Below are 18,627 nucleotides of genomic sequence, written 5' to 3'. Positions count from 1 at the left end.
TTGAGAAGGATATATCAGAGAAATGTATGGAATTATTATTCCCAAACCAATAATTCACTTTTGCTTATATGAATTGGAGGAAAAAGACACGGCAACGTCAAGGTTTACTTAAGAAGTCTTTGTTTGACCAATAACATATTTTCAAAAATAAACTGCATAACTTTTCAAGAGTATTATGAAACGTTATCTTCATTTTTTGTAACCCTGTCCTATTCCTTCATAGCTCCAGGCAATCGCATAGCTGGGTGGAAATACCTACCTTTGAGAGATGATGCTCAGAGGAAAATCCCAAGCCATAAACAGTATTTGCTCTGCTATCTGCCCACTGACCAAACTTCTGTGATGTTTTTGTGAATGTCATGTTGGGAGTGATGGTACTATTTATTATTGCCTGTACACAGGAAAAAAAATGGCATTATAAATAAAACACAACCATAAAGCCATTCTGGAAATGCTGATTGGCTGCTGCAGAATAGAGTAAGTTTTAGACCATTTTGCCATCCAAAGAATCACCTTCTAAAAATTCAAGCACGGGTTCATAACTGATGATATTCACAGATATACTCTGTTCCATTAGCAAGCTGAAACAGAATCTGCCAATGACTATAATCCACTTACAGATGGTGGGAAATCTGTGGCCAACTGTAGTCAAGCAAAGATATTTGATAGTATATTGTATAAGCTCTATTCCATTGTCATTATCTATGTGATTGTTGTTACATGAAAAGAGTCTGGGGTAACATCTTATCTCTTTCATTATCCAGGGAATGACCGATTTTAAAAACATTTGTGATCATAGCAAGAATTTTGGTACAACAGACTTCTCCATTAGATACTTTCAATATGTGGACAGTAAGGAAGTGGATGACAGCAAAGATCAAGAGGTATGGACTAATTTCTTTTCTTCACATGTTTATAACTGCATGAAGAACAACTGAATACTTCAGAGAAAAGAGTTCTTATAATATAAAATATATGACTGATTACTGCGTGAAACATAATTGACTACTGGGCCTTTGGTCTGATCCGATTCTTATGCTCATTCATTTTTTTTTCAGGATATTCCTGTACCCAATGCCAACCTAATAGGTATACTAACAGAGCTTTCATCCTTCTGCCAAAATGCATAATCATTCTAAGCGTTACTAAATTAAACAATTACAGCACAATTTCAATAACACTAAAGAAGTTTTTAAAAGATAAGCACTACTATGATTAATAGGAAGCCCTCACAGATATTTTAAAGGATTTCCCCTGAATCAGTACCAACGTTTCACTTCTGCCTTCATAAAGCTGAAAGTTCTTATGAGAACTTTAACTCAGTTGTACTTTTCAAACCACATGTTAACATTTAAAAAAGCCTTACTAAATATGTTTCAAAAATGTAAATATAGTGTTAGTGTTGGAACTGAAAAATTGTACCTCTCCTTTTAAAAGAATTTCCAGTCTGTTGTTTCACACTACAAAATGGACATGGTTATAGATTAACTTCATGGCTAAGAAGCACTAAATGGAAAAGAACAGTAAGTGAAAAATTGGGCTGTGCAGAGGTTTGACTAATCCTTGCTCACTTTATACTGTCCTATATTGGCTTCCAGACCCATTCAGTTATAATGAAAAATGTTGGTGGCAATGTACCTGTAATGGAATGTGGGGATGGCCTTGGAAGATCAGGGTGGGGGAGAGCGATGCTGCCTAGGGAACGATCAGATAAAAGGGAGAGAAGCCACAACTGATTAAGGAGCCCTTAATCAGAGAAAGAAACTTAGAAAGGACCCGCCCTAACTGATCAGGCGGTAAAAAGGGACAGTGGGAGATTTGTACCTTCAGACTTGCAAGATTCTGTTAATGTACCCTATCAATAAAGTAGAAGTAGCTCATCTATCCATGTTTCCTGTCTGGTTTACCTGGGAGCGCTGATGGTATCCAATAATGGATGTCTCTTCTGACCATGATGTCTTGTTATTCCAGATTTCAGTGTATTCATTATTGTACATCATAACTTTCTGGAGCATAGTTCAAATAATATGTAACCTAATACCATGTTCTGATGAGGGGGATGTTGCCCCAAAGATGAATTAACTGTAAACTACTGTATTCTGGATTAAAAGATATATATGTGGCCACAATTCTGGCAAGAACCAGAAATGCATATGGAAGCAACTGTTCTTGAGGCATGCTGGCCCCAAACCAAATATTTTGACTAGTGCCATGCCACAGAAAGAACTGAGGACTTCCCCCCCTCCCAAAACCAGCAAGATATGCTTTGACTGCTTTGTTTGAGCTGCCAGCCTGAATTCAATATGTTGTTCAAACTGAAGTTTCTAAATAGTTTTAAAGGCACTATAGTAACCCAAATGGGTTGTTATCAGAACTGTGGCCATATTTTTGTCCAGGGACAAAGGGAAATACATAGTACAATTATGCCACTAAGGAGACTTTATTTGATTAACTCCCAAACATTTAGTTCTAAGCTTTTTCCATCAAAGTCCACAGCTGGTGACCCAAAAAAGAGCTTTATTAATGATGTCATCTGATCTCTGAAATCAGCCTTATTATCTTTTCACACTATTTGTCTAGGCCTTTTAGCTGTTAATGTTTGTATACCTTACAGGCTCTGGTTTCATGTGGCTTTTATCCCATAGGGGAGAAGTTGTAATTTTTTCTTTAACAAGGCTAACAGCAGTTTGGGGAAGAGGTTTATGGCTAAAAAGCCCTCACCCAGAACCATTAAGTGCACAGTTTTTCTGCAGTTCTTTCTAAGTGAAAAATGTTTGAAGGTTTTATAAAATATACATTGTAGTATGCTTTTGCTTAATTTGGGACTATTAGGTGAGATGAATATTTTGGATTATATCTTCAACTATGTTAGAATAAGGTATAACAATCCACTTTAATTCAGAGCCAGTTTGGTGTAGCAGTTAAGGCACTGGGTTAGAAATGGGGAGATCGTGAGTTCTGGTCCCACCTTAGGCACAAAGCCAATTGGGTGACCTTGGACCAGTCTTTCTCAGCCCTAGGAAGGAGGCAGCGGCAAACTACGCCTGAAAATCTTGCCAGTAAAACTGCAGGGACTTATCCAGGCAGTTGCCAGGAGTCAAAGACTGACTCAAAAGCACCAAAAAAAAAAGTCTATTTAGTGGCCCAAAATGTACTGTAAATAAACTACAGCAATTAAAGAAGGCTAATTTTAAGGCAATAATGAGCTCTGCCATTAGATCAGACCCATGGGAAGTTGACACCTATAGGCAGATCAGTTTCTTAATCCAAAGGTCATCTTCCATAGGCTTAGAAACTTGCTTATCCCAGAAACATGAAATTGCCTATTCAGCAGAACTGGAGATTTTCAGTGCTTTCTAACTAAAAAAAACGCAGCTTATTTCAAGGGATAGGTTTTCAAGAGGAATAAATATCATTTACACCCTGAAACCCTAATAAACATGTAAAGGTCAGATATTTATATTTATTTATATTTATATTTTTTACACTGACAGTAGCTATCTTTGTCCAAATGAGTTGCTGTTATCATTTTTGGGAAAATGAAGGAAGGAATACCTTTTTCTTTTTACATTTGTGTCATCCAGTTGGTGGTGCTAGATAATTGCATAAACCAATTCTTGCATGAAACACTGCATTTTTGTCTGATTATTTAAGTTCATATATACATCAGTGAAATTGGATACTAGTACCAATATCCTTATAAGACTGCTTTTCCCATACTAACACGTTTCAGTGAAGAATTTGTTAATTGAATTGGTATGCTGCAAGGACACCGGTCTCCCATAACAATGAGTCCAGTAACTTAATTTCCTACGCAAGTCAAGAAATCAACCCGTTTTTTAAGAAGCCCAGGCCCAAAGCCAATTCTCTACTATAGGCAAATGACTTAAATGAGGATCTATATACTACTAAAACTCTCATGTCTGTAACCTTCAACTGGGTGAAACAGTGCATCATAAGGGAAACAATTTTTGAACCAAGGTACCTCAAATGGGTTAACTTACAGAATGCATCCAAAATCTGGGACCATTACTCCTGTGGAACTGAAATTTGTGGCTGCTTCAGCAGGGTTGCAGTGCCGCACCACCGCAGTCAGCCCAGGTCACATCCTGGGGATATGCCCAGGTCACAAGTGCATATCCCCAACCTCTTTCCTGCCTCCCTCTGTCCCCTGCACCCAATTGGCTGACGGCAAGGCCCAACAGGTGAGCAGCAAGTGGCTGCTTTGGAAACAAGTCAGAAATTTGAAATCTCTTAATGGCAGTAGGCATTGAGGGAAGGATGAGGGAGCGACTTGGATGCCTGCTGGTGAGGCAGGGCTGGCTGGGGGGCACTGCTGGTCATCAAATGAGCCCTCTTCCTCCCTCGAGGGAGGGAGCCCTTGGGGACATGCTGGAATGGGGAGCAGGGGTGCAGTTTTCCTCATGGTCTGCGGCTCCCTTTGTTCCACCTCTCCCCAGCAAAGTGGCAGGCAGTGCCATGGGTTAGCCAAAGAGGAGGAGGAGGAGGCTTCATCAGGGCTCTACTAAGGGTCGTGAGGGGAGGGCAAATGGCACAAGCCTATCTTATACATGGGAAGGAAGGAAGGAAGGAAGGAAGGAAGGAAGGAAGGAAGGAAGGAAGGAAGGAAGGAAGGAAGGAAGGAAGGAAGGAAGGAAGGAAGGATTTCTGATGCTTCCTGCCAACTTCTCACAAGCAAAGTCAATGGGGAACCAGCAGCAAGTCATAAGTCGCTCACACTCCCACTGCTTTTTTGCCCTTGGTTATTCTGTTTCTCTGTTTCGGTAAGGAAATATCTCTGAAATGATGACCCAATGAAACATGGGTTGTCTAGTATTAAATAACGATCATTGATACATTAATATCCTTCATAATCTCCTCTTAACGGGAATTGATAGATACAATTTTTACTTTGTTATTCTTACCCTGTGTTGTCTTTCTAAATTTTAAAATATTATAATCGTAAAATACTTGAAACAGGGACTTCCATTTCAAAATGTCACATCCTTGGATAACATTTTAAAATGTTCAAATGGATAAGAAGCTGGAATCTGTTCCTAACGTTCCATGTTCTAGTGAGAAAGGATGAATTTTGGAGTACATGCACCTACATACAAATTATTTACGTTGATTACAATGTAAGAAGATTGAATGGGGAAAAAATAAAGAAGTAGAATATAATGTCATTTTTCACATGACTTGTTATCCCAAATGCTCAGGCAATAGCTATTTTTTCATAAATGCCCTTTTCATAAAAGCATTTTTCCCTGCAAGAGAGCATACCTGGCTCTGATTACAACTAAACATTTTTCGCACTTTCATACAATCAAGCCAGAAATTTCATCTCTGACAATACAGTGTAACATCCCTTTTAGAAGAGATTCTCAAGTTCCTATCAGAAACTTTTGGCTATTTATAAGAGGTGTGGGATTTTTATAGATTAAATTAAAGTTTATTCTATTTAAAAATGGATTTTATGTTAAAAATTAAGTGAACAAAAATATGACTACTCAGATACAGATATACACCATCATTTCAAACAGCACAATTTTTAGCTCTTTGCTCCCTTTATGTTGAATTCACACTCATTAAAAACAAGCAAGCCATGCCTTTTTGAACATCTGTCAATGGTTTATCAGCACAGTTCAAAGCATTTTTAATAAAGTATGATATTGTAATATCATATTCCAAGAATTGTTGTATCATTCTGGATCACATATCAGTGAAATACCTTGAGCCATCTAAAAAAAAGCCATCTGTGCTTCATAGTCAATGCATTTCTAGTAGTTTACCTGGGCTTAAACAGTCACGGAACTTACCTTTGAGCCATCCAAGCTGATGATCCTATAGACGTTTCTTGTGCTGTCATAGAAATAGGACACAGTAACAGCATGCTTGCTGGTGGGAACCCAGTTCTTCTTTGTATTTGGGTCAATTTGGAAGACATGAGCTCGGGTGCTGTAGATGGGTTGCTCCCTGAAGGGCAGAAAGTAAAAGTGATGGATCTGGTGTGGACGTAATATGATTGTACATGAGTCGTTGGGATATTTCATCCATTGGATCCTACTAATGACTTCACTCTGCATCAATAATAAACTTGCCCTCCTAGAACTTATGTGTATAGATCGAGATATAATAGTGAAGCACATGAAAAGTATTCACAGGAAAGGGAACTGCAAGTCCATTAAAATAAATTGAGTGGCCAGCTGTACAGTCAAATAAAGAAGACATATCTAAATATAGAGGCATTACTGATATACACCTCCCCCTCTCCCCTCCTCCATCTGTCAGCCTCTTTAAACATGGGCTGTCAATATTGCAAGTTTATTTTTTTTCTATTAAAGGTCACCTAATTATATGATTTATTGTCCTGGTTTATTTAACTTTTTATTATTAAAAATGTCATAATGCTATTTATAATCATTAGCAATATTATTGGTGACATCAGGTTACAAGGAGTGATCATTATAATGGTGGTGGGAAAGAATCCAATAATATCAATTTCACCATCTGTTAAAGGAACACATTCCCTTTTCTATGCTCCCTAAATCTGTTTGAAAGATTTGGGGACCCCCAGAAATTTGGGGAATGTTTAAAAGCAGCTGAAGGATGGCTCATAAAGAACTCTTCAGTACTTTTACACTAATCCTTTTTCAAATACCAAAGAATATATCTTTCAGTAATAAAAGCAAGAAACACAATCAGCAGAAAACAGAAAAACAAATGAAGACATAAACTGATCAGAGCAGAATGAATTTAAAATCCCAAGCAGGCTTAGGAAAACTAAAAGGGCTTGGCCTAAAACTGCTGCTACTGCAGTGTGAAGTTTAGGATGGTCCACAGACACCTCTCCTTAGCTCATACTACCTTCCCAACCTTATGTTTGAAAAATGATTCTATCAAAAATCATTTCTAATTCTAATTCAAATCATCTCTATTTCCAGGCCTCTGCCTTCCAAAAGGCCTCCATAAAACGATGGATGTCCACTTGCTCAGAAAGAGGACAAAAATGAACCAGAGTGACAAGGATCACTCTGAATGGTAGATACTTGGGGTATCAAGTAGCATTCTTGTAAATGAGAATCTTACTGTTACCATCTGTCAATGGAGAAGAACCCTATTCCCCAGCCCAAGCAGTCTTTTCTGAGACACCTTCAAGAAGTTCTCAACATTCCAAATGTTCCCACCAGTTCCAGAAACTTGGGGAACCTTGCCAAGAGATTAATTATTCACTGAGAAGATTATTAAGGAAATACAAGTATGTAGGTCTTAATTTTTTTTACAAGTACAAATTAAATAATACTGTATCTATCTAAAACAAAAGCATAGTCATATTTTACATACACCTATGACAACATAATGAGAGAATACATTGCATATAACGCAAATAATGGCCTAAAGATCTTGGGAACCTATAGGAGTAGCCAGGGCCTATAAAGACTTTAATCTAGCCCTACCCTAATCTGAATTATGTTGGAGGTAAGGAGGTCTCTCTACAAAGGGACAATCCCCATTAAGTCTCACTGTTTGATCCAAATAGAGTGATCATTGTAACTAATGGTTTCTCCAACCAAACTGAAAACCATATTTGCTTTCATCTAGCTAAGTCACTTTGGGTATTGGCTTTGTGCAGAGAGATTTCAAAGCTGGTGGTTTATTAAGCAGCAACCAGTTATGAACCATAACAAAGATCCATTAAATTAGTTTGGAGAATTTCTACATTTGTATTATCTCAGACATTCTTTTAGAGCCTCAGCAGATAGCAGCACCTAGCTGCCCTTGGAAACTAAGCAGGACTGGGCCCAGTAATACTTGGATGGGGACAATGAGAGAATATCAGAGCTGTAGGCTAGACTGAGAAGGAAAAAAAAAATATCCTGGAAGAAAACAATATTAAGCCACTTCTTTATTGTTGCCAAGACAATGACATGGACATGTCCATGAAATCACCAGGAGTTCAGCTCAGTGCAAAGGAGATTTTTACCCACATTATTTCAGATGCTTATTTTAAAGAAAAGATAGGCAAACTATTGCCTTTCAAAAGTTCTAGTCTACAAGAAATAATTCTAAAAAGGAGCAAGATAGTTTCAGAATGTTAATTTTTAAAATAGGCAATCTAATTTTAAGACCCAGTGTGCTTTTTCCACAATCATGCTTAATTCCAGAAAGAATTACTAAATTCATACATCACGCCAATCCATGATTTGGTGAAAAACCAGAGTTAATAGGGTTCAGATACTGCAATAAGCCACATCAATAATTCACAGTAAGGTCCAAAATCATGATAAGCTTAAACAAATATATCATTATAACTCAGTATGATGTGTTAACCCAGACAATTAATGTGTCACGCTGTTGGTAGTACTTCTTTAAATACTACATTAAAAGTACTTGTTCCATTATCTTTCTAATGGAAATTCTCTATATGATCATTTGCACATTTATTTTTTTAAAATTTTAAATGATCTGATCTTGGGCATTCTTTCATATCATCTTACATATTTTAACACTTAATCCATCATTTAGGGTTTCTTCACCTTTTCTAGTTATATTGAAAATGTTAGCTTTGTAGGAGAGTTAGTCTTTGCAATTTGAAAAGAAATAAGTATCTGAAGGAACTAAGTCTAAACTTGGAAACAGCATTTGACTCTCAGATGCTTTCTCTGTAATTATATTGAGTACCATAACTCATGTTCAGTACTTGCAGCTATGTTTAGTTCATTAATCCATTTCCTGAATATATTTATTAAACACACTGCAATGCTTTTAAAAATTCTGATAAATTGAGAAATTCTGTGGAGTAGTTATTCCTCATCAATAACTACCATGATTTGTTTTATCCACATTCACACCATTTTTATAACCATGGAATGATCGTGCATTCTGTAGCTGCAATTTTGACTTGCGAATGAAAGATTGGATTCTTCTAATAGTTCTGTACCTTCCTGCATCCATCTCTAACAATGTTGTCTCTCATTCTTCTCTTTCTAATGCTATTGAATGCCATTAACTGTTACCTGACAATGGAGAAGAACTTACTTTTGGAACTTGATTCAATTAATTGATGACTTCAGTGCATGTTCACTCTGATACTGAAGGGAAGCATGTGGCTGCCCTCCAAAGTGTAATCTGAGGTCATATCTTGAGGTCCCCAAAAAGCTTCTCCACTCTTTGCACCTGAACAACTATAGCACTTATTAAGTTTACTTTGGATTCATCTGGATTACTGAGTGCTTTGGGTAACTTCTTTTTAAAATGGCTGATGCTATGTGCATTGATGACATATGATTAAGGAGAGACTGGAAAATGTTTGAAAAACAGATAAGCCTAGAGGTGCTTTAACAACAGGATAAAATAATTATGAATTAATTCATTATTCATAGTTCCAAAAGCAGGAAGTCACTTTTAGAATTAAACAGTTCTTTGAAAAGCGAGGCTACAATAAAAATAAAGAGATGATCCTTCTCACTGTCCTTAGGATAGTCTAAATAAGAATTAGAAAACTGTTATCACTTGTTTCCCAATTCTTTTTAAGGTAAGATAACTTGATAATAGTCATTAATTTGAAGTTCAACAGAGGCAAATAAAGAGACTAGGTGATGGAAGATACCCATCTGGGGATCTGATGCAGTGAAGAGGAATTATTGCGTCCTCCCACACTGACCTAGGTAGGAGGCAGCAAATAGCTAATCTTAGCCGATCTTAAGAACATTAAACAAGATCAGACCTGGGTAGTATTTGGATAGCAGAACACCAGAAAAATCCCAGGACTGTAAGCTTGACTGGGAAATCAGGAAGAAGAACATCCCAGAAGAAAGCAAAACATTTCAATACTATTGTCAGAGAAAATGACAGGATGCTTCCATGTGGTCACCAGAAATTGAACATGGCTTGAGGGAGTCTTTATTTAGGTTCCACTTGCATAAATAAAACATGGATTACAGAAACATCAATCAGTCTCTAATGCAGGTAGTCCTCAGTTTAAGAATGAGTTCCATTCCCAAGGTCTGTCCTTAAGTTGAATTTGTATGTAAGCCAGAACAGTATTATTTTATAATACTATATAAGTAGTATTGTGTGATTAACTTGAACCATTGTGTATTTAACTCAAATCATTGTGTATTTGACTCAAATTTTGTTACAATAGGCTCCATTCTTAACTATGGGTCATCTGTAAACCGGGTGTTCTTAACCCAGGGACTACCTGTATAGCTAAAATATGCTAATATAGACTAAAACTAGTATTAGTTGACACAAAGGCTGATATTCTTGCTAACTGCTTGTATTGTTTCTTCTTGGTTTAAAATGGATAAAATTGTATGTAGCCTTAATACATGTTTAATACATGTTAAGACAGCAACAGTAAAAACAAACTATAAGAGTTTGGGGGAAGATCAATGTAACACTGTTAGGATATCAAACACAATTTGGAAGCATCCTCACAGCATTCAAATAAAACATACTTTTCCTCTATGGAAGCTAATGTTATAGTAAATAAATAGGGAGTGAAAGCTTCAATTTATTCCTCCAGGTTTGCTGCAAACCTAACACAGGTATTACTGACTGGCATTTACCATTCAAAAGCTACCCTTCCTAAAGCAAACATCATCCCTGGTTAAATATTATACAAAAAAGAAACATAATTTTGAAAATAATAGCAAATGCATTTAAAATTTTAAAAACAATATAAGGGTGGGTAGTACACCTGAAATGTGGGAGAAGGGCTAATGCTCATAGCTGAACTATCTTTGATTCATTCTTTAATTTAAATGAAAAAGCTAACTGACAAATATTTAAACTAATAACTATTATTATTTAAATTGAGATACTGGATGGACTATAACTGAGAATCCATTGTGAATTTTTTTTTTTTTTAACTTCACCTTTGAAAACAAGGATAGTTGCTTACTCTATTTTATGTGGAATACCACAACGGACAATGGACATTTCAGGCCCATTCCAATTCTATTTCTATTAATGAAGAAAGGATGCCGAGAAACAAAGAGATTGAAGCAGGTATAACACACCCTTGGAAGCGCACATATTTTCCATATATCTTAGTTTACTAAGTTTGCCATACCAAAAAAACAAAGAAAAAAAATCAATCCAGCTGGAGCCAGAGTAGTGCACACAGGCATTTATCCTAGAGAACATCCTAGGCAGCTATGATGGACAGGGTGCTCATCAATTATTAAAGTCACTGTAATCCAGACTTTTGCATCACACATTTGTTTTTCCCTCACACTTTTGTTCCACTGATCAGAACGCAGAAGAACATCCAACAATACTTTTAAAATTAATATTCAGCATTAAGATAAAATAAAACGGATAAAGAACAACTGTAGACTATATCTGTACATTTAAATGGCAAGTCAACATTAACGTTTTTTTACGTGGCAGCTCAGTTATATTGCATTCTGCTATACGCTTTGACAAATTCAGATTCGATTCAAAAAACAATCTGGCCCTTGAAATACTTCTGCTTTGTTATGGTATCTTTTCAAAGAATGCATTTGAGAATAGTGAGGCATACAGTGATGCCTTGCTTCTTAAACTGAAAATAACGTCAGCATCCTTACCATTTACTATTGAAGTTTTATTCCTGTTGAGGGTGGTTAGCCATCTGCCTTGCTATAAACCTCTCCACCAAGAAAGGAAAATATACTCCAGTTTCAAAGAATAGCAATACAACTTTAGAAAAGATTCTCCAAGTTCATTATTATAAACTAAGAGATTGATAATTAGGAAAAATCATGCTTTTATATTTATATACTAGTATACCACACTGAAAGACAGAGCAGCAGTATTAACCATAACAGGGTTTTCAAATCCTCCAGGGTTTTATTAATCTTTTGGAAATTTCATCCACAGAAACGTCTTGGTGGTTTCAGGATAGCTGATAATGCTGCCAATCTAAGTGAGCTTTTGAGTTAAGCAGTTAACTCAAGTAAGCCATGTCTTCAGAACTGGCTTGTAATTAAAGGATCTTTAGTACTGTTGTGAATCTCTTTTAGATATAAACAGACAAACATGGGGCAGGATACATTTGGGCTAAAATTTTATCTAACATAGGGAAAAGGTGCTACTATAATTGAAGTCATGAAAGAAGCCATTTGATTTTATTCATTCAATTTTATTAAATTTTTTACTCTGGTGAATTTCATGGTCACTACCAACAAAGATATAGGTCTCTGTTCTTCTACTCCTTCAGGACTGCTAAATAGATGACTGAAGTTAGTCTGTTCTCATTTTAAGAGCCAAGAAAATTTCAGAAGCTATATGGATATGTGTAGCCATCTTGAGAACTACTGCTTAGTTTATTTTAGGGATAATTTGGAGCTAAAAGGCAGAGTGTACAGTTTTTATATGAATTATTTGCTAAGAGCCTAGGAAATCTCTGGCAAAGTGGTAGATCGTATACTTGGACTTTATAAAAGTTTCAGACCCGTAGTATTCCAAATAAAGCAGAGCTCCATCAAGGCCACAGAGGACTAGTGCCACAGACACTATATTCTTGGCTGACAAACAGATTAACTCAGCATACACAGGTATCTGCAGTGAGGAGATGAGTGACAAAACATATGTTACAATGCAAATTTGTCCCATTATGTAGTTGCATGCCATCATGTGATGCAAGGATAAAAGGGCAGCACTTCCATTGTGACGTCATGATACACTTTTCATCATTTTGTCCTCACTGTGGTTAGGAATTGTCATCTATGTTAGCACAAAGGTAAAATATTCTAAATATGTTGGGAAGATTGCTTAATACTGCCTGTCAGCAGAGTATAAGCAAGTTGAAACTACAACACGTATTATTGTCAATTCCAGATACTGAAAAAATTTGAGCTAAAGATCAGTCTTTTTCAAGTCAAAATGAAAGTCCTAGAACTTAACGTCCTACTTTAATTCACATATTGAAGAGGTCTAAAACCCAAAGATTGACACTTTTGTTAGGAAACAAATAGCTAGACCAACATACTAAGGTCCTTCAATAAGTTTAATTTACCAAGTATAGAAACTAAATAGCTAGGAGTACCAAATTTCTTTACTCACACATAAGCCATGCAACCTGATTGCAGAAAAAATCTATTATAGGAACTAATGATATTTCCAGATGATGGCTCTTAGCACTACCAATAGATGTAGTGCAGCTATTCCTTCATTATCTTAAAAAATATATTTTTATTTAATATTTTGAAAGAGTATAAATGAAAATGGTATAAGAAAGAAAAATGTAAGATGTATAAGAAAAAATATTTTAAAAACCATAAACTAATGTATAGATAATTATACATATATTTTGTGCCTTTGAGTCACTGTTGGCTCCTGGTGACTGCCTGGACTAGACCCTGCAGATTTTTGGCAAGATTGTCAGAAGCAGTTTGCCACTGACTTCTTCATAGGGCTGACAGAGTGACTGGCCCAGAGTCACCCAGCTGGCTTTGTGCCTAAGATTGGGCTAGAATTCATAGTGTCCAGGTTTCTGGTCTTTTGTTTCAACCAGTACACCAAACTGGCTCTCATGCACATAATTATCCTTACTGAATTTTAAATTGAACATACTTGGTTAATATAGTACAAATCATTAACAAGTAGTAATTACAAGTAGTTTAACTACAAGTAATAAACAATACATTAGATCAATACTGAAAGTTATACCGTAGATCAAATTAAGGTTTAATTCTATAGCTAAGAGAACCCAAATTTTGGATTTCTCTTCTCTTCTTAATATATTTTTCCTAGAAAGAAAAAAAAGCTAGAAGTAGCAGTGGAAAATAATGGGTGGAAAAATACCTGTCTAGACTGCCCATAAAACTCCATGGATGAAGCAGGCCAATTATTCAGTGTAAATGTTGACAGAAGTATCTTTATTTTATTCCTAAATTGCAAACATTTAGGTGCAATGCATACCCTACTCATTTACCTACTTGTTCAGAATTCTGTAAGTTCAACACTCATGCCTTCTCCATAAAAGAAAAAAAATGAAATCTATATTATTTGAGAGGACAAGATAGGGTCCTACGTAGATGAATGCATGAATGCATATAAAGAGAATTCCATCATATATAAACTATTAGCTAGAATGGTTCTAGATTTATCTTTAGATTAAGGATGCCTGACAGAACCTTCTCCTGAACTAAATACACCATTGTTGCATTTAACAACTGAACTATATTTATTATGGGCAGGAAGGAAGTCCTTAATAGAGCTAATACATTTTAAATCAGGAGTGAAGTGACATGGAACCTGGCAACTAACACTGCTGTAATTTCCAGCAATTGCTATTGCCAACTAGATCTTGTGGCTGGGTTGCACAGCAAAACTGAGTAAATGAGAAGCCATTCCACTCTGTGCCCAGGACGCATGCAAATGTTTGTCTCAGATAAGATGTACAGCATAGCCTTGATATGACACTGCTAGCAACTGAAATGCTCTCCTTGCTTCAACAGTGCTTTCTTTCACGATCCCGTTTTCTTTGTCTGCAGAGGTACATCTATCTGGCAAATTTTATGAAGTCAGTGCGTGGCTTTTCTTGGCACCTTTAATAGTATATAATGAGGAGTGTCAGATTTACTAAACATCCAAACTAAATTAGTTCATGGTAGCAATGGTAATAACATTTCATGCTTTGCCTCCCTGAGTTAAACCAGTGTATCATCCTTACTCTATATCAGTACGGTGGTACCTCTAGTTACGAACGTCCCTCCTTACGAATTTTTCGAGATACAACCAGCTCCGGCCCCAAAAATTTACCTCGACATGCAAACTCCGCCTCGAGATATGAACCGGATCCCCGGCCATTTGCCCTGCTGCCATGCGGTTGCGGCTTCCTGTGGGCGAGATCGCGGTAGCAAGGAGACGTTCGGTGAGGCTTGTGGTGTGTTTTGTGGTGTTTGGAAGGTTTTTGTGGCGTTTGGAAGGTTTTTGAGGTTTAAAAATAAAATGCATATGTTTCAGAACTGTTTAGCCGTATTTACATTGAACCTTATGGGGGAAATTTACCTCGGGGTGCGACCAAATTCGGAGGGTGGATTAGCCATATTTACATTGAACCTTATGGGGAAATTTGCCTCGTGGTGCGACCAAATTCGGAGGGCGGAACGGATTAACCATATTTACATTGAACCTTATGGGAAACTTTACCTCAACTTGAGACGAACTCGAGTTGCAACCAGAGTCACGGAACGGATTAAGTTCGTAACTAGAGGTACCACTGTATTTCTCAACCTCAGCAACTTCAAGATGCGTGGACTTCAACTCCCAGCATGCTAGCTGGAGAATTCTGGGAGCTGAACTCCACACATCTTAAAGTTGCTGAGGTTGAGAAACACTGCTCTATATGAATCTCTGTAGTAACACAAGATGGGTTAGGTTCAGGTGCTTCTACAATTATCACTTGGAAGACACTGGGGAGCTAGGATTTTCATTGGTAAAGAAAAAACTGTACCCATGATGGGAAAACATGTGCAATAAAATACAGAGAAATCTGCACCCCTTCTAAAATGGGATTACAACAAAGCACCTACCTTGTCTTAATGAGATTTACCTAACATTATCTTTTGCTTCTTTCTTCCAGTTAAAGTTCCAGTGAAATAACTTTTAACTAAGGTGTCACAGAGCTGAGTTTGATACTTGACAACTGCATGGCAAATGCTAATTTGATTTGTTCCATCAAAAATTACCCATAATTCTTTCAAGAGTGTTCCAGTAATCTCTTTGATCCCACCAATCCACATTTCCTGTTATAATTCCCTTCTTCCTCTACCTTCCACCTTGCCAAGTGTAATATTTTCCATCCCATCATTTCCTGGTATACTATAGTAGCAGCAAATAAATGGTAAACCAAAAAGGGATAAACTGTGCCATACCATTTTTTTTCCCCCTAAGTAGTTGCCTATGTATTGACAGTTTAATACCATAACAGTTTTCAATAGGGCAGAAGAATAGTGATTTAGATATATGGCTTCTACAAACAGGACTTCTGTCTTATCAACTTTTGAAGTTCTTTAACAGTGTAAATAAATCAGTCTTTCCAAATGTGCTCCTTCCAGATGCTGAACCACCCCATCCTAAGGTAGCCTTCTAAAAATCATGCAGTGGGGAATTTCTGAAGGCCTTTGAGAAAGCAGCTCAAAAAGTGTTCCTTCATAAAGTTAGCAATCAGTCACTACTTAGAAATCAAGCAGCAAATGATGGAAATAAACTGGCAGTTCCCCACAGTTTAGGGAAGCAAGAAATTATTAAATTTGGCATTACTTCATTTGTCATAAACTATCTAGTCAGGTATCAGCAATAAGCTAATCAAGTTAATGAATGATACAACTAATTACTGGCTATACCAACAATTCAAAGAGACTAAATGTAAAGTTATCAACACTGGGGCAAAATTTTGTAGGAATAGTCAAGAATGAAAAAAATAAAGGAACTGTGGTGAGAAACTCGGTGAAAATACCAACTCAATGTGCAGCCACTATAGCTTCAAGAAAGATTCAGGTTCCTGCTACTGCATTTGCTAACTTTTTCAACCCTCTTATGCCTTTGGTTGTCACCCCTCTGCCAAGCTAGTTAGTTTGTTAGGTCCATAAGGCAGGAAAGCAGAAGCCGCAGACAGTGGGAAGCTGCCCAGAGTCGCGTATGTGAGATGGGCAGCTATATAAATTTCAACAAACAAATAAATAAATAAATACATTTGAAAGACAAAGCCAGGTAAAAGGAAATACTATTGGCAAAGGGTTCTGCATCCATGGAGTGCCAGCTGGATAACTGAAATTTAAGATAATGTAAAGATATGCACTGACAGCCATAATAATAAAAAGAGAAAAGCTTTTGACCAATGAACAAAAAGATAAAGATTTAGGACAGGGAATTTCCAGTGGGTTGGGGACTGTAACTCAGTTTCCCAACCAGCTGAAAGTCTGCTGAGGCTTTCTAGTAATATGGTAGTGGCTAATTTTTCCAATTTTCTCTGTTATGTGAGTTTTTCAAGGTGGGATGGAAACAGGAGGTTGCTGGGAGGCAATATATCCCCACTTCCACTTTTAACCTCTCCCCCAAATCTAGAAAAACAGCCTGAAGTTATACCCCAAATTGCAACAACAAAATTGCCAAATTTCAGCAGTATAATTTTGGGCAATTGGGGAAAGAATGTTTTTGGAGTTTTAAGGGTTGAAATAGGAACAAGTTGTACTTGAACAAGAATATGAAACATGTTGCAAAAGGGGAGTTCATATTTAAGAGAATCCTCTTCCTTTACTATGCACGATTTTTTATTTTTCAGGTTTCTATAAAACTACAAAATTGCTATACAATGATTTATCCATTTTATTTACTTTCAATACTGTTTCAATCTCTGCAAGGACAATAGTTCCACTCTTGGCTGCTAATTTGTGATATGCATATGTCAGGAGAAATACTTTAAGGATTGCTGCATAAATTACATAAAGATTGGGAATCCATATATAAACTATAATTCAACTGTCATTTATCACACCAATTAACTTCTCAGTGATGAATGGAGGAAAGAAAACAATTTCACCACAAAGAAATGCAGACAACCCCATTCTCTTAGGTGCACATTTTGATCATCACATTGCAAGAGGCCAAGCCAGTTATGATAGTGACACTTCCCTATCTTTAAAAACAGAACTGCCACAGGTGCACCAAAGATTTTTAATAGCAAAAAGAACCATCTGGGCAAGATTCCAGATGCTCATCATAGAATATGTTTGTCCAACAAAGTGTGCCATTTCCAACAGTAATAATTGGAGAAGAGCTACTGCAGGAAGGTAAGCAGAGGGCACATGAAGATTTTACTTCATCAATGTACATTCCTCAAATAATCCCATTCTTATGTTGTTATTTTTTTTAAAAAGCTAGCCCGTTGCAAATTACTTTATTTCTATTTGACCACACTAGTTTCTTGTATTTTAACTGTTAGGAATGTTCATCATATATATCTTGGCCTTTCTGATAATATGTTTGATCTGTCTATCCTGTACAACATGAAACTTTAGCTATAAGTGACATCAGTAGCAGCTGGCTATCATGTGTACCTGAGTCAAAATTAGAGTAACCCAACGACCAATGGGAATCCAGCCAGATTACACAAAAAGCTGAGCCAAAACTTAAGCAACAACGTGTTGCAGAAAACACTTTAATTTATATTAGACATTTGTGTGTGTGTGTGTGTGTGTGTCCAGCACACATACCACACAGAGTCTATGGAAGGTTCTCTAGGAAGCATGATGGTTAAACTTGCCCATTTTCTTTTCCAGTAAAAGCAGTAAACCTGCTTGCCAACAAATTATTTTGTAATATCCTAATCAAATATTTTAAAATATGAGCATTTTATGAAGTATTATGATAAAAAATCTGAGACCCATCACCTGGCCAAACAGATGACAGCTCATTAAAGCTTACAACACAATATTAAGTTTTTAAGATGCCATGGAATCTGTTCTTAATGTAATATTAATAGAAGTATTAAGGAAAATGACATTCAGAACGATTTTTTTTCAACATTCCCAAATCACATTAGGACAGTTCAATACATATTCCTAACAAGATGGACGACTTTTCTGAGGAGGAAGGTCACAATTGGAGTGACATATCAGGGGCCACTCT

The 18,627-nt window shown here is 36.7% G+C and overlaps 1 protein-coding gene across 2 annotated transcripts in view; it reads right to left on the bottom strand.

Annotated features, from left to right (window-relative positions):
• HOMER1 (homer scaffold protein 1) overlaps positions 1-18,627 on the bottom strand; it is a 76,048-nt gene that overhangs the window by 53,089 nt on the left and 4,332 nt on the right. The window contains exons 2-3 of one of the 2 annotated variants that reach the window (XM_088130083.1): positions 5,820-5,976; positions 260-391 (exon numbers count right to left, since the gene is read on the bottom strand). In XM_088130083.1, coding sequence (XP_087986209.1) covers positions 260-391; positions 5,820-5,976 — 289 coding nt within the window. Of the gene's footprint in view, positions 1-259; positions 392-5,819; positions 6,102-18,627 lie in introns of those variants that run through there. The other variant, XM_088130082.1, reaches the window with a different exon arrangement.

The sequence above is a fragment of the Python bivittatus genome, unplaced genomic scaffold, assembly GCF_059951505.1.
Source record: "Python bivittatus isolate LINGU-HERP-01145 unplaced genomic scaffold, Pbiv_v1 ctg000850_np1212, whole genome shotgun sequence".
NCBI lineage: Eukaryota > Metazoa > Chordata > Lepidosauria > Squamata > Pythonidae > Python > Python bivittatus.
The sequence above is the reverse complement of the archived record's forward strand: the minus strand, read 5'-3'. Positions and strand labels throughout refer to the sequence as shown.